Source organism: Camelus dromedarius, chromosome 3 (genome assembly GCF_036321535.1).
Source record: "Camelus dromedarius isolate mCamDro1 chromosome 3, mCamDro1.pat, whole genome shotgun sequence".
Taxonomy (NCBI): Eukaryota; Metazoa; Chordata; class Mammalia; order Artiodactyla; family Camelidae; genus Camelus; species Camelus dromedarius.
The window spans coordinates 98,762,204-98,775,090 of NC_087438.1; the positions used below are offsets into that span (position 1 = coordinate 98,762,204).

The 12,887-nt window shown below is 41.5% G+C and overlaps 1 protein-coding gene across 2 annotated transcripts in view; it reads left to right on the forward strand.

Annotated features, from left to right (window-relative positions):
- Nucleotides 1–1,587: 1,587 nt before the first annotated feature.
- Nucleotides 1,588–12,887, forward strand: part of LOC105090796 (protocadherin gamma-C4) — a 165,890-nt gene continuing 154,590 nt past the window's right edge. Inside the window, exon 1 of one of the 2 annotated variants that reach the window (XM_031449217.2) lies at nucleotides 1,588–1,673. In XM_031449217.2, coding sequence (XP_031305077.1) covers nucleotides 1,620–1,673 — 54 coding nt within the window. In that variant the 5' untranslated portion in view covers nucleotides 1,588–1,619. Of the gene's footprint in view, nucleotides 1,674–8,538; nucleotides 11,235–12,887 lie in introns of those variants that run through there. The other variant, XM_064484386.1, reaches the window with a different exon arrangement.

Here is a 12,887-nt window from a genome sequence, read left to right on the forward strand (position 1 = left end):
GTCTGAGGAAAAATTAAGCTCTTCCACATAATTGTACTTTAGTTCTTTGTTCTGTAATGTGTTGAAGAATGTTAGCTGATGTATTTCCAGGATTCTCTCTTTCCTCTTTTTGAAGATGAAATTTTCCCCCTGTACTTATCCCTTCATTGTACCAGATTTTACGCATTTCATAGATATGAGTTTAACATGCTAGCCTCTGCATAATCCTTTTTTGTGATTATAAAATTTGAGGCCCAGCTTATACAAGAAGGTTATCCATATATTGCTTTGCATTTTAATTGCCTATGAGTTTTATGATGTTCAAATATCTTTGTCACAGAAAATAACCTGAGATAAATTCTATGCAATTCTGATTTGCCAAAATTATGATATATTTTAGTTAGTAAGCCTTTAAGTAGAAGATTGTCAGGAATAATTAAAAGGATCAACTGTAGTTTCCCCTGAAGTATCTACCTCCTTCAATCCTGAAACATATTTTCTCCTTTTGAGTTTGACACGTTTTCTGAAGGCTATTTTTTTGCAGGGTAATTACATTGATCCTAAAGCTAAGAGCTCTGCCAGGTCACCATTACCTTAATGTCTGTTGATACATGCACTTGTGTGTGTGTGTGTGTGTGTGTGTGTGTGTGTGTGTGTGTTTATGTTTATCAAATCCATTTGACATACAGAAACACTTTGAGTTGATGAAAGAATTACACTCCTGTGATTGTTCCATGGAATATCTGTGATACTAGTGAACCAAAGATTTGGGGGTAGCAGTAAATTCTCCAGAGTAGTAACAAGGCTCAGAAGGCTTCCTACCTATGATAAAGGAGTAGCACTATCAAGCTAATGCTATATGATTGAAAATTCCCTTTAATAAACTTCCAAGTTCCTTATACTGTGGGTGTTAAAAAATTATGGGTTATGGGAGAAGCCTTGCTTGTATCTTGGAGATAGAAAATTAAATTATAGGAGTGAGGAAATAGCAAATACCCTTATATATTGCTCTAGTAGTATATAAACAGTGAAAAGCACGTTAGCCAAAATGTTGCAGTCTCTTGTATTAAGTGTGATGCTTTCTATAGAAAAAAGACCAACCTGATTTACACTGGTTTAAACAATAAGAAAATGTTTTTGAAAACCAGGTAGTCTTGAGCAACTCTGTTCAACAGAGATATAATATGACCCATAGATGAAAGCCACATTATTAAATTATTTAATATTAAATTATCTAGTAGCTGCATTAAAATGGCAAAAGGAAACACATGAAATTAATTTCGGTAGCATTTTATTTAGCCTAATTATCAAAAATATTTCAACATAGAATCAATGTAGAAATTGTTAATGGTATGTTTTACATTCTAATTTTGTACTAAATCTTCAAAATCTGGTGTGTATTTTACACTGAAACACATTTCATTTTGGACTAGTCACATTTCACGTTCTCAGTGGCCATGTGTGGCTGGCTGATGGTTACTGTATTGAACAGTGCAGTTCTAGAAACATGGCTGCCTCTAGGCATGATAGAATCATGGCCTGGCACAAATTGTTTTAACTTCCTGATTTTAGAGAATGAACATTTATTTATACTTGTTATTCTTTCAGCTTTTCCCTCATCTTGTAAACTTCGAGAGTCTATGGTCATAAGAAATCTGACAGAAGTAACTGGGGAACTTCCTTTCTTGGCCGTGGTAAGTTCAGAGAGTGTCTCTCCCTAACCAGAATCTGTCTTTCAACTTGATTGGTCTAACTAAGACTATACACCTATCCCTGGCTCAATAGTAGTCACCAGGGGAATACCCTAAGCCTATGATTTTCAAAATGGTGGGGAGGAGAAGACATTTGATGATGCCTGGAGACATTTTGATTGTCGCAACTGTGGGGGTGGTATCTACTGGCATCTAGTGGGTAGAGGCCAGGGATGCTGCCAGATATCCTATAATGCACAGAGCATCCCCTCCACAACTAAGTTATCGGGCTCAAAATATTACCAGGGTTGAGAAACCTTGCCCTAAGCTCAGTTTTTAAATTATTAATTGTTTTAAGCCAGTATTCCTCACTAAACACTGACAAGAGGAGTGAGATCACCACTATTGGTTTAGTATCAGACCCTACTACAGCTATGAATGGGTTCACCTTCCCCTTAGGTATGTGGAGAGTGGACCCACTACACTAAAAAGAAAGTGTTAGAAGAGATGAAAGGGCATGGGCAACTGTCTTAGTCTTTTTGGGCTGCTGTAACAGTACCATAAACTGAGTGGCTTATAAACAACAGAAATTAATTTTTCAGCTCTGGAGGCTGAGAAGTCTGAGATAAAGGCACTGACAGCTGTGGCGTCTGGTGAGCGCAGGCTTCCTGGTTCGTAGATGGTAGTCTTTTTTGCTGTAATCTCACGTGGTGGAAGGGATGAGGGAGCTCTCTGCAGCCCCTTTTACGTGATGACTCCACCTTGATGACCTAATCACTTCTCACGAGCCCTACCTTTAAATACCATCACATTGATTAAGTTTCAACATGTGAATTTTGGGGGACATAAATAGTCAGTCTGTAGAGGTAACCGATGGTATACAAGAAATAGCTGATTATTGGGGGGATTTTAATAGTATGTATGTAACTCCAAAAAAGATACAAATGGCCAGTAAGCCCATGAAAAGATGTTCAACATTATTAATCATTGGGGAAATGCAAATGAAAGCAACAATGAGTTGCCACCTTACACCCATTAGGATGACTACTCTCCAAAAAAAGGAAAGTGACAAATATTGGTGTTATATGGAATAATGAAACCCTTGTGCACTGTTGGTGGGAGTGTAAAACGGTTCAGCCACTGTGAAAAACAGTCAGTGTTTCCTCAGAAAAATTAAAGAGAATTACCATGTGATCCAGCAATTCCACTTCTGGGTATATTTCCCAAAGAATTAAAAGCAGTGTCTCAAGGAGATTCTTGTATACCCATGTTTAGCAGCGTTGTTCACAGTAGCTAAAAGTTAGATGCACCCCAAGTGTGCATCAACCAGTGAAGGCATAAGCAAAATGTGGCATGTGTACATATGATGAACTAATTCCTCAGCCTTAAAAAGGAAGGAAATTCCTTTTTTTCTTTTGAGATATGATTGACCTACAACACTATGTTAGTTACAGGTATACACATAGTCTTTTTCTATACATTAGAAAATGATCACCACAGTATCTCTAGTTACCATCTGTCACCATTCAAAGTTACTACAATATTGTTGACTATATTCCCCATGCTATACACCCTTGTGACTCGTTTATTTTGTAATTGGAAATTTTTAATATCCCTCACCTTTTTCACTCATCCTCTCACCCCTCTCCCTTCTGGCACCCACTTGTTTGGTCTCTGTATCTGTGAATCTGTTTTTGTTTCGTTATATTTGTTCATTTGTTTTGCTTTTGTAGATTCCATATGTAAGTGAAATCATACAGTGTTCGTCTTTTTCTGTTAGACTTATTTCACTTAGCATAATAATACCCTCTAGGTCCATTCATATTGTGGCAAATGGCAAGATTTCATTCTCTTTCATGGCTGTGTAAATGTACAATACATCTTATCCATTCATTTATTGATGGACACTTAGGTTGCTTCTGTATCTTGGCTATTGTAAATAATGTTGCAGTGGACATAGGGGTGCACATATCTTTTTGAATTAGTGTTTTCATTTTCTTCAGAAACATACCCAGAAGTGAAATTGCTGGATCTTGTGGTAGTTCTATTTTTAATTTTTTGAGGAACCTCCATACTATTTTAAAAAGGAAGAAAATTATGACATATGCTGCAATATAGATGAACCTTGAGGATATTATGTTATGTAAAATAAGCCAACTACAAAAAAGGCAAATACTGTATGACTCTGCTTACATGAGGTATTTAGAGTGGTCAGAATCATAGAGACAGCTAGTAGACAGTGTTTGCCAAGGGCTGGAGAGAGGGGAGAATGAGGAGTAACCATTTTATGGGTATACATTTCAGTTTTACAAGATAAAAAGAGTTCTGGTGATGGATGATTGAGATAGTTGCACAATGTTATAAATGTGTTTAATACCACTTAACTGTACACTTAAAAATGGCTAAGTTGGTAAATTTTATGTTATGTGTATTTTATCACAATAAAAACAGAAAAAAAGTATATTTGTCTTTTAACAGTATGGATAGGTGGGTAGGAGTGGGTTGGAGGTGGCAATAGTTCAGTGGTAGAGCTCGTGTTTAGCATGCACGAGGTCCTGTGTTCAAAAAAAATTTTTTTTAAGAAAAGGAAGCTTCAGTAGTATTCTTCAAAAGGAAATGTCAAGAGGGAAATTCTGTCAGAATGTTTAAGTGGATGTCAATTTTAATAAATTAAAATTTTGATTTAAATTTTGTAGAAAGAGCATTTTATTCATATTTTGTCAAAAAGAAATAGAGACTTGTAGCCTTTGTACTAAACCAACCAGTATTGTAAAGGAAGTCCAAGGAATAAAGCAAATCCAGTCTCCTGTGAGGACCTTCAGAAATAACAGGCGGTAGATATTGCCCTGGACCTCTGGGTGCCGCTGTCGGCCAGTCCGTGGCTAGAGTGAAACAAAGGAATCCACTGGCGTTTCTGACGCAGCGATCCCTGATCCCCGCAGACTTTTGAGAAACCCATCAGGAAGGGACTCTGCACACCGTCTCTCCCGGAATCTTTTCCAAATATATAGGTCTGGCAACTCAGGGTGAGCCGCTGCCTTGTCTTTCCAGTGCACTTTGGTATCCCGGCAGCAACCGCAGCGAGATGTATTCAGACCTACGAAGCAGCATCAAGAAGACACAGAAAGAGGTCCTCCCACTGGGAAGGGCGCGAGAGTGCAGGAAGCACTGTTTTCCTTCCTGCTGTCAGTGTTCACTCGAGTGAACTGCGAAGTAGATGCGCTGCAAGATTCCCGATTCTGGAAGAGGTAACCAAGGACTTAAAAGTGGGCAATTTTGCTAAAGATCTACATCTCGGTGACCAGAACCATGGGTGAGTGCTGAGAAGCCTGTCTTTACCGCCAGCAAAGAGAGCAGGGAGGAACAAGACAATGACAGGATAGATCTAGCTGGTAGGCCAAAGGAAGTCCCTAGACTCCCTGAACCTGAAAACTTTACTGGAAATCCTATAAATGCCTTTCATATAAATGTATTTTTATCCTGGATATAAATAACATAAGGCTTTTAGTGCGGCCATTTTGTTTTGAAAATTCTGGGGAAACATCTTAATAGGAGCAAAGTTTACTCCTAAACTGCAGTAGATATGGATGGTGCAAATAATTCTCTACAAATTTATGAGATTAGTTTCAATTAACCATTTCCCCCACTGCCAGAAGTAGAAGAGAGCACAAGGGCAGTAAATATCCTGGTTATTAGAGAAATTGGGACTGGAGGAGCAGAGCTGCCACCACTTAGTGGTGGGAAGGAAGCAGAACAGCTCAGAGAATGAAACGGATCTTGGATGCCAGAGCCAACCCTCCCATACTGAACCACAAAGAGTACAGCAGAGTCTGCCTTCTGGAGGACGTGCCTTCCACCTCCTTGTCTACATTCTTCAGGTGATCCCTTCTGACGTAGATGATACCCCTAAGGTAGAGTTCTCCTGTACTTCCCACACAGTCCCACAGGATATACAGAATATATCCTATAATAGCAAGCACCATCTTTGATTTTGAAGAGTGACAGTTACATCGTAGCCTCTTCTACGGTGTAGAAGAGGACAGGAGACAGTTAAGGGCCCAATCCTGGTTGAAATGGAGGTTGGGAACCATAATGCAGTGCAGGTGACTTTCAACTGAGTGTCTAGTCCTATTAGAGATCAGAACTGTGGTTGCACTTACCAGAACAACAGGACTCAAGAGACTTGCTTAAAGGGATAAGTGAAAGATATTGTAAAGAGTAACAAACACACAGCCAACAATTCATCTCTAACAATTACTGTGGAATTCTTTGTAAGCTACTGACAGATGGAATTCTAAACTGGAAGCAGAATCAGAATTTCCATGTCACCGACAAGAACAAGCTGTCCCTCTCCTCTGATGCATCATGCATCGGCCTGCATACAACCCAGATTAACAAAAATGCTCTAGTTTTCCAACAGGCCTACTATAGTCCTGGAGACCAGGAACACTCACCAAGAGCCTCCGTTGCACATGTTAGTGCTTCCACCTTGAACTTGGAGCCCTGAGTGCCTCTTCTTTCTTCCTGACCAGCAACCTGGGTGCTGTTGTCCAACGTGTCACTGAGTGCAGAGCACAACAGTGCTTACCGCAGCCTACCTTTGAGCAGACTCTGCAACCATGACCAGGGTTCGACTGGGCTTGGTGTCATCCTGAGCCTGCCTGTAATGGTGGACTACCACTGTGAAAATGGCGCAGAAGATGCTATGCTGGCAGTTGCACCTGGAAGTTGTGTCGCTCTTCCATGGGCACCATATACTGTGCAGCCTGGTCGCCAAGGTGGGTACTGAGTGGGGTGCAATGCCTGACTGTCCTATCAGGTGCTTCAGACCACCTGCTCTGATTCTTCAACCTGAGGATACACAAGAATGGGATGCACGCTGTGGCACTGCAGGTGACAGACGCAGCTCTCTGGGGCTTGCTGGTTACCATGCTCAGTGACGACAGTCATCACGCTGCAGCTGGTCTTTGCCTGTGGTTTGCAGGAGTTGCAGTCTTACCTCAGCAACCATCTGGCACCTGCCACCAGAGCTACAGTTTTACTTGGTCTCTGTGCTCTTCCTCCTGGCAGTGATTCTGGTCATCACCTGGTCGGTGCCTGTGATGTTCCTCCAGCCCTGCTTTCAGCCTGGTCCGTGGACCAAGGCTGGATTTGTAGTTGCTTCCATTTCAGGAAGAGATTTCCCTATTCCTACAGTCTATATGTGGCTTCAGATATTGCAGTCTTTAATTTCTTCATGGTAACTCAGAAACATCTTTCAACTGGATGTTTTCTGTAGTGCCAACAGTGAAGCCGTAAATATTACATTGGGTTCAAATGTATATGTGTGAGTTTTAACACTTTATTTCATAAATATCCTGATGTAAGCAGTCATGATCGGTTTTGGTTGGATTTGGGGGTGCAGGGGGAGCTCTACAAGTTTACTTGCTAGTTTCTATGTGTATTTTGATTTGTTTCATTGGCCCAGAAAATTCCTTTGGGCCAAACTTTGTGCCTATTAATGCATGTTCTGAAAAGTTATGTTTCCTACTAAAGAATTCTTTCCTTGCAACATTGAGGGAGGTTCACTGCATCTTTAAGTGTCTGCTCTTTGGCTCCATTATACTTGTCTTTGAGAAGCTGAGAAAATATAGATTTGGTTATACAGGAACACATATTCTCTTTCCAAAAACTGTTCTCTGGCCTTCAATTGTTTCCTTTCTTTCTTTCATCATTTTCCAGACCCTTCTCACTCACGTGCCCATGGGTTGGCTGCCAATATCTCGTTCAGTTTGTTCCTGAAAAATGTCAGCCTCTGGAATGCAAAGATCATTCTTCCCTAACTTTTGGGTTAAGATAAATAAATCACACTAGGCTGAGACATGTTAGTAACTGTTTACTAATTTTGCAATGCGTAAAAGAAGGAAAGCAATCTAGTTTTTACATCTTGATTTTTTTAAACTTTTAAAATATCTTTTGGGGGGAGGTAATTGTGTTCATTTATATATGTGTGTGTGTGTGTGTGTGTGTATTTAATGGAGGTGCTGGGGATTGAACCCAGGACCCTGTGCATGCTAAGCATGCACTTTATCACTAAGCTATACCCTCCCCTCCTCAAAATCTTCCTACTTTAGAAAACCAATTTATCTTGGAGAAAATATTAAGTGTGAATGTAGGAGAATACATATATTATCCTAATATAGGCTGGCTAAAAATAAAGATGTGGCCTTTTTCTTGTCAGTTTTGAAAAATAATATCACCACCTCTTGTGTCTCTTAAATATAAAATCTAAATTAGATATTCATGTCACATTTTCCTAAGGAAATTCCAAGAGCTCAGTGTTATTTTATGCAAAATATATTACTTTCAGCTGAATTAAAGGTCTTTTAAAAGTCCATATTAAAGACATTTTAAGCTCCATATTACAGAGATACTTCAGTAAAAGGATGGGGTAAAACATGTCTTTCAGAATTCCAAGGTTTCTGATAAATATTCGAAGCACTGTGGATAGGAAATGGGACAGTCCAATTTTTAAAAAATCTTTCTTGGACTCTAAAAGTTTATTTTTCCCTTCAGTTTTTTTCATCATCCTGTCAGAGGGCAGTTGCTCATCTATATGGCCTGGGAAATTATCAAGTGGTCAAGATACATTACAGAGGAAGGGAGAGATGATTTTGTCCCCTTTGTGATGTTTCCTGAAAAGCAAACAGGGAAAGCAGATAGTTTGGGAATATTGGGATTCTACTGTGTGTTGCAATTTAGCAATATGTAGATATAATTAATTAATTGAACGTACTAATTTTTCTTTTTCGTAGTTACATTGTGTAATGCTTAACTATTTCCTTGATAATAAATTAAGACCCTGTTAATGAGAAAGGAAAGTTCAAGTATTATCTAGGAGTGCAGTAAAAGGTTAGGACTCTGGGTGTCGCTGTTCACCAGTCTGGAAGAGAAAGGCAGCGCACACCCACCCCGCGAGGCGGAAAAACTTAGAACCTCCATCACCGCCAGATTGAAAACAGCCTCCCTTAGGCTGCCCAGATTCTACTTCTGGACCACTTCCTGCTCTGAATTGTCCTGAAAATTAGGTCAATTTAGGTTTAGAAGAGCAGAGAAACAGTACCCTTTGCGCTGGCCTGGAAGAAAACTATGAAGCAAAGAGCAATGGCGATTCGAGTGAAGCTGCTCGGCTGCAGCAGGCTGATTCTGCTGTTCCTTTTTCGGGGGCTGTTTCTGGAAGCCTATGCTGGAAAGGTCTGCTACTCGGTGCCAGAAGAGACAGAAAAAGGTTTCTTCGTGGGCAACATCTCCAAAGACCTGGAGCTGGAGCCCCGGGAGCTGGCGGAGCGGGGAGCCCGCATCATCTCCAGAGGTAGGACGCAGCTCTTTGCTCTGAATCCGCAAAGCGGCAGCTTGGTCACTGTGGGCAGGATAGACCGAGAGGAGCTCTGCGCGCAGAGCGCACGGTGTCTGGTGAGTTTTAACATCTTGGTAGAGGATAAAATGAAGCTTTTCCCTGTTGAAGTGGAAATAATTGATATTAATGACAACACTCCCCAATTTCAGTTAGAGGAAGTGGAATTTAAAATGAATGAAATAACCACTCCAGGTACCAGGATCCCTCTGCCTTTTGGGCAAGACCTTGATGTGGATATGAATTCACTCCAGAGCTACGAGCTCAGCTCCAACCCTCATTTCTCCCTGGATGTACAACAAGGACCTGATGGGTCCCAGCAGCCAGAGATGGTGCTGCAGAGTCCCCTAGATAGAGAAAAAGAAGCTGTCCACCACCTCCTTCTCACTGCTTTCGATGGGGGCAACCCAGTCCGTTCAGGAACCCTCCGAATTCGAGTTCAAGTAGTGGATGCAAATGACAACCCTCCAGCGTTCACTCAAGCACAGTACCACACAAGTGTCCCTGAGAATGTGTCGCTGGGCACTCCGCTGGTCACAGTAAAAGCTACCGACCCAGATGAAGGAGCCAATGGGGAAGTAACATATTCATTTCACAACATAGACCACAAAGTGGCGCAAATATTTCACTTGGATTCTTACACAGGAGAAATATCAAATAAAACACCTCTGGATTTCGAAGAATACATGATTTATCCAATGGAAATTCAAGCTCAGGATGGTGCAGGCCTCATGGCCAGAACTAAGGTGCTGATCAAAGTTCTGGACATAAATGATAATGCTCCAGAGGTGACCATCACCTCTGTTATCACTGCACTCCCAGAAAACTTTCCTCCTGGGGCCATAATTGCTCTTATCAGTGTGCATGATCAGGACTCCGGAGACAATGGTCACACTACCTGTTCCATTCCTGAAAATCTACCCTTTAAACTAGAAAAGTTAGATGATAGTTATTATCGTTTAGTGACAGAAAGAACAATGGATAGAGAACTTACCTCCAGGTACAACATCACAGTAACAGCAACAGATCAGGGAATCCCGACTTTATCTACTGAAACACACATTTCACTGGAAGTGACAGATATCAACGACAATGCCCCTGTCTTCCTCCAGGACTCCTACTCCACCTACATTCCAGAAAACAACCCCAGAGGTGCTTCCATCTTCTCTGTGACAGCCCATGATGCTGACAGCAATGAGAATGCAATAATCACTTATTCCTTGGCGGAGGACACCATCCAGGGGGTGCCTCTATCCTCCTATGTCTCCATCAGCTCAGACACCGGCGTCCTTTATGCATTGCGATCCTTCGACTATGAGCGGTTCCGGGACCTGAAACTGAAAGTGATGGCGCGTGACAGCGGGGACCCGCCACTCAGCAGCAACGTGTCACTGGGCATATTCGTGCTGGACCAGAATGACAATGCCCCTGAAATTCTGTATCCCGCCCTGCCTACGGACGGTTCCACGGGCGTGGAGCTGGCTCCCCGCTCCGCAGAGCCCGGCTACCTGGTGACCAAGGTGGTAGCGGTGGACAGAGACTCAGGCCAGAACGCCTGGCTGTCCTACCGCCTGCTCAAGGCCAGCGAGCCAGGGCTCTTCGCGGTGGGGCTGCACACGGGCGAGGTGCGCACAGCGCGGGCCCTGCTGGACAGAGATGCGCTCAAGCAGAGCCTGGTGGTGGCGGTGCAGGACCATGGGCAGCCCCCTCTCTCTGCCACTGTCACGCTCACAGTAGCTGTAGCTGACAGCATCCCAGACGTCCTGGCCGACCTGGGCAGCATCAAGCCCTCCACCGACCCTGACAACTCAAGTCTCACGCTGTACCTGGTGGTGGCGGTCGCCACGGTCTCCTGCATCTTTCTCGCCTTTGTCATCGTGCTGCTGGCTCTCAGGCTGAGGCGCTGGCACACGTCGCGCGTGCTGCAGGCTTCAGGAGGCGGACTGGCGAGCGTACCCGCCTCTCAGTTCGTGGGCGTGGACGGGGTGCGGGCTTTCCTGCAGACCTACTCCCACGAGGTGTCGCTCACCGCGGACTCGCGGAAGAGTCACGTGATCTTCCCGCAGCCCAACTACCCGGACACGCTCATCAGCCAGGAGAGCTGTGAGAAAAAGGATTTTCTATCAGCACCCCAATGTTTACTTGAAGACAAAAAGGAAACATTTTCTCAGGTAAACTTTTTGTAGTAAGTTTATCTAGATAAAAATAATTTCTGCGTTTACTTACTTGCTTTCACTCTTTACTGCTAATAGTTCTCTACATCCCGTATGTCTTTGTAGACGTCGATTTACAAATCTTGGGAAATCACTATCAAGTGTTTATATCCAAGTATATTAATAGTTGTTCTTTCATTGAAAAGGAGATTGTAATTAATCATAATGTAGGTGTAATGTGGCATGAAGAGTTGTGGGAAAAGCACCACATCAGAAACAAGGAGATTTGGCTTTTAACATTTTCTTGCTTACCACTGGCCAAATAATTTTATTTTTCTGGGTTTACCATTCTCTTATCTGGCAAGGATTGAGTTTGACTAGAAAAAGTCCACCAGTATTTATGTGACTAATACTGTTCTCAAATATCCGTAAGTTATAAAGATCGCCTAATTAGTTCCTAACTTTAATGTAGATGTCATCTGTTGGAGTGCTGTTTTATTTGGGGCATTTGAAGAGGTAAAGACTGTGTAAGGTAGTATTTTAAGTTGTGTTAATATAAATTATGGGAATCTAGGTAATCTACAGATTTAAGCCATTGTTGAGTATCTAAGCCCTTTGTTTAGTCATTTATTTTGATATATTTTATGCATGCTCAAGAAGACATCAAATGTTTAAGTAACTTATGAAATGAAGTAATAAAATGAGTGACAGAAAATCTACCATGCAACTTGAGAAAAAGTTTGAAGCCTCCTGACTTGTATATTGTGCCTGTAATGTTGATGACTAACAAAATCAAGTACATATTACGTTTTAATGTGTGTTAGCTCTTTGTAAGAAATGCATCATAGGGGAATCCTTGCTTTGATATACTTACTCTCCTCCAGTAAATTAAAGAGATATATAAAATATAAAAAGAAGAAAGCAGAAGCATAGTAAGGTACAAATAAAAAATAAATATCTAAATGGACTGAAGATGGGACAAAGTGGTGAGCCAGGCTAAAGCTAAAGTAGGAATTCTAGTCTTGAACTTAGATGAAGGCATTGTAGGTCACAAGATTGTTCCAGCAGTGTAATAGGGACAAAGGTCTGCAGGCTAAACAAGGGACCTGAGCCAGGCTTACTCCTAGGATCCAAAATAAGCAATTAAGGCCCCTCACCTGGTAAAAGAAAAAAGGCGGTGGAGGGGGGAGAGGAATCAAAAAATGTTGCCTACCTGTTCCTATGATAACTTTTTGCAAGCTACAAACCAAGGGAGTGAGGTGAACACCATACTGTCTTCAGAAAATGCACACTAAGTCTCTCAGACTTGAGTTGTGATATTCCAAATACCACTCTTGCATACCATTAAGTGCCATTAGAAGTCCTAGTTATGGCCTGGGACCTGGGGATTTCTGGAACTTACTGTTACTAATGAGAATTTTCTGTCAACAAATTGTCATTATTTTTTAGGTAATCTTTGTTTTCTCTGATGGCTTTTTAAAAATTTCCCTCATTCTTGCTGTATGTCTAAGTTCGGGTTTTTATTTTTACTTTTATTTTCTGTTTAGTAGCAAGAGTATACTCTTAATAACATGGTGTTATAATTTAAAATCTTCTCAGCTCTTATAATTTAAAACTTTACTTCTGTGGATGTATTAATGAACTTTTTACCTATTAAACACTGAGATTACT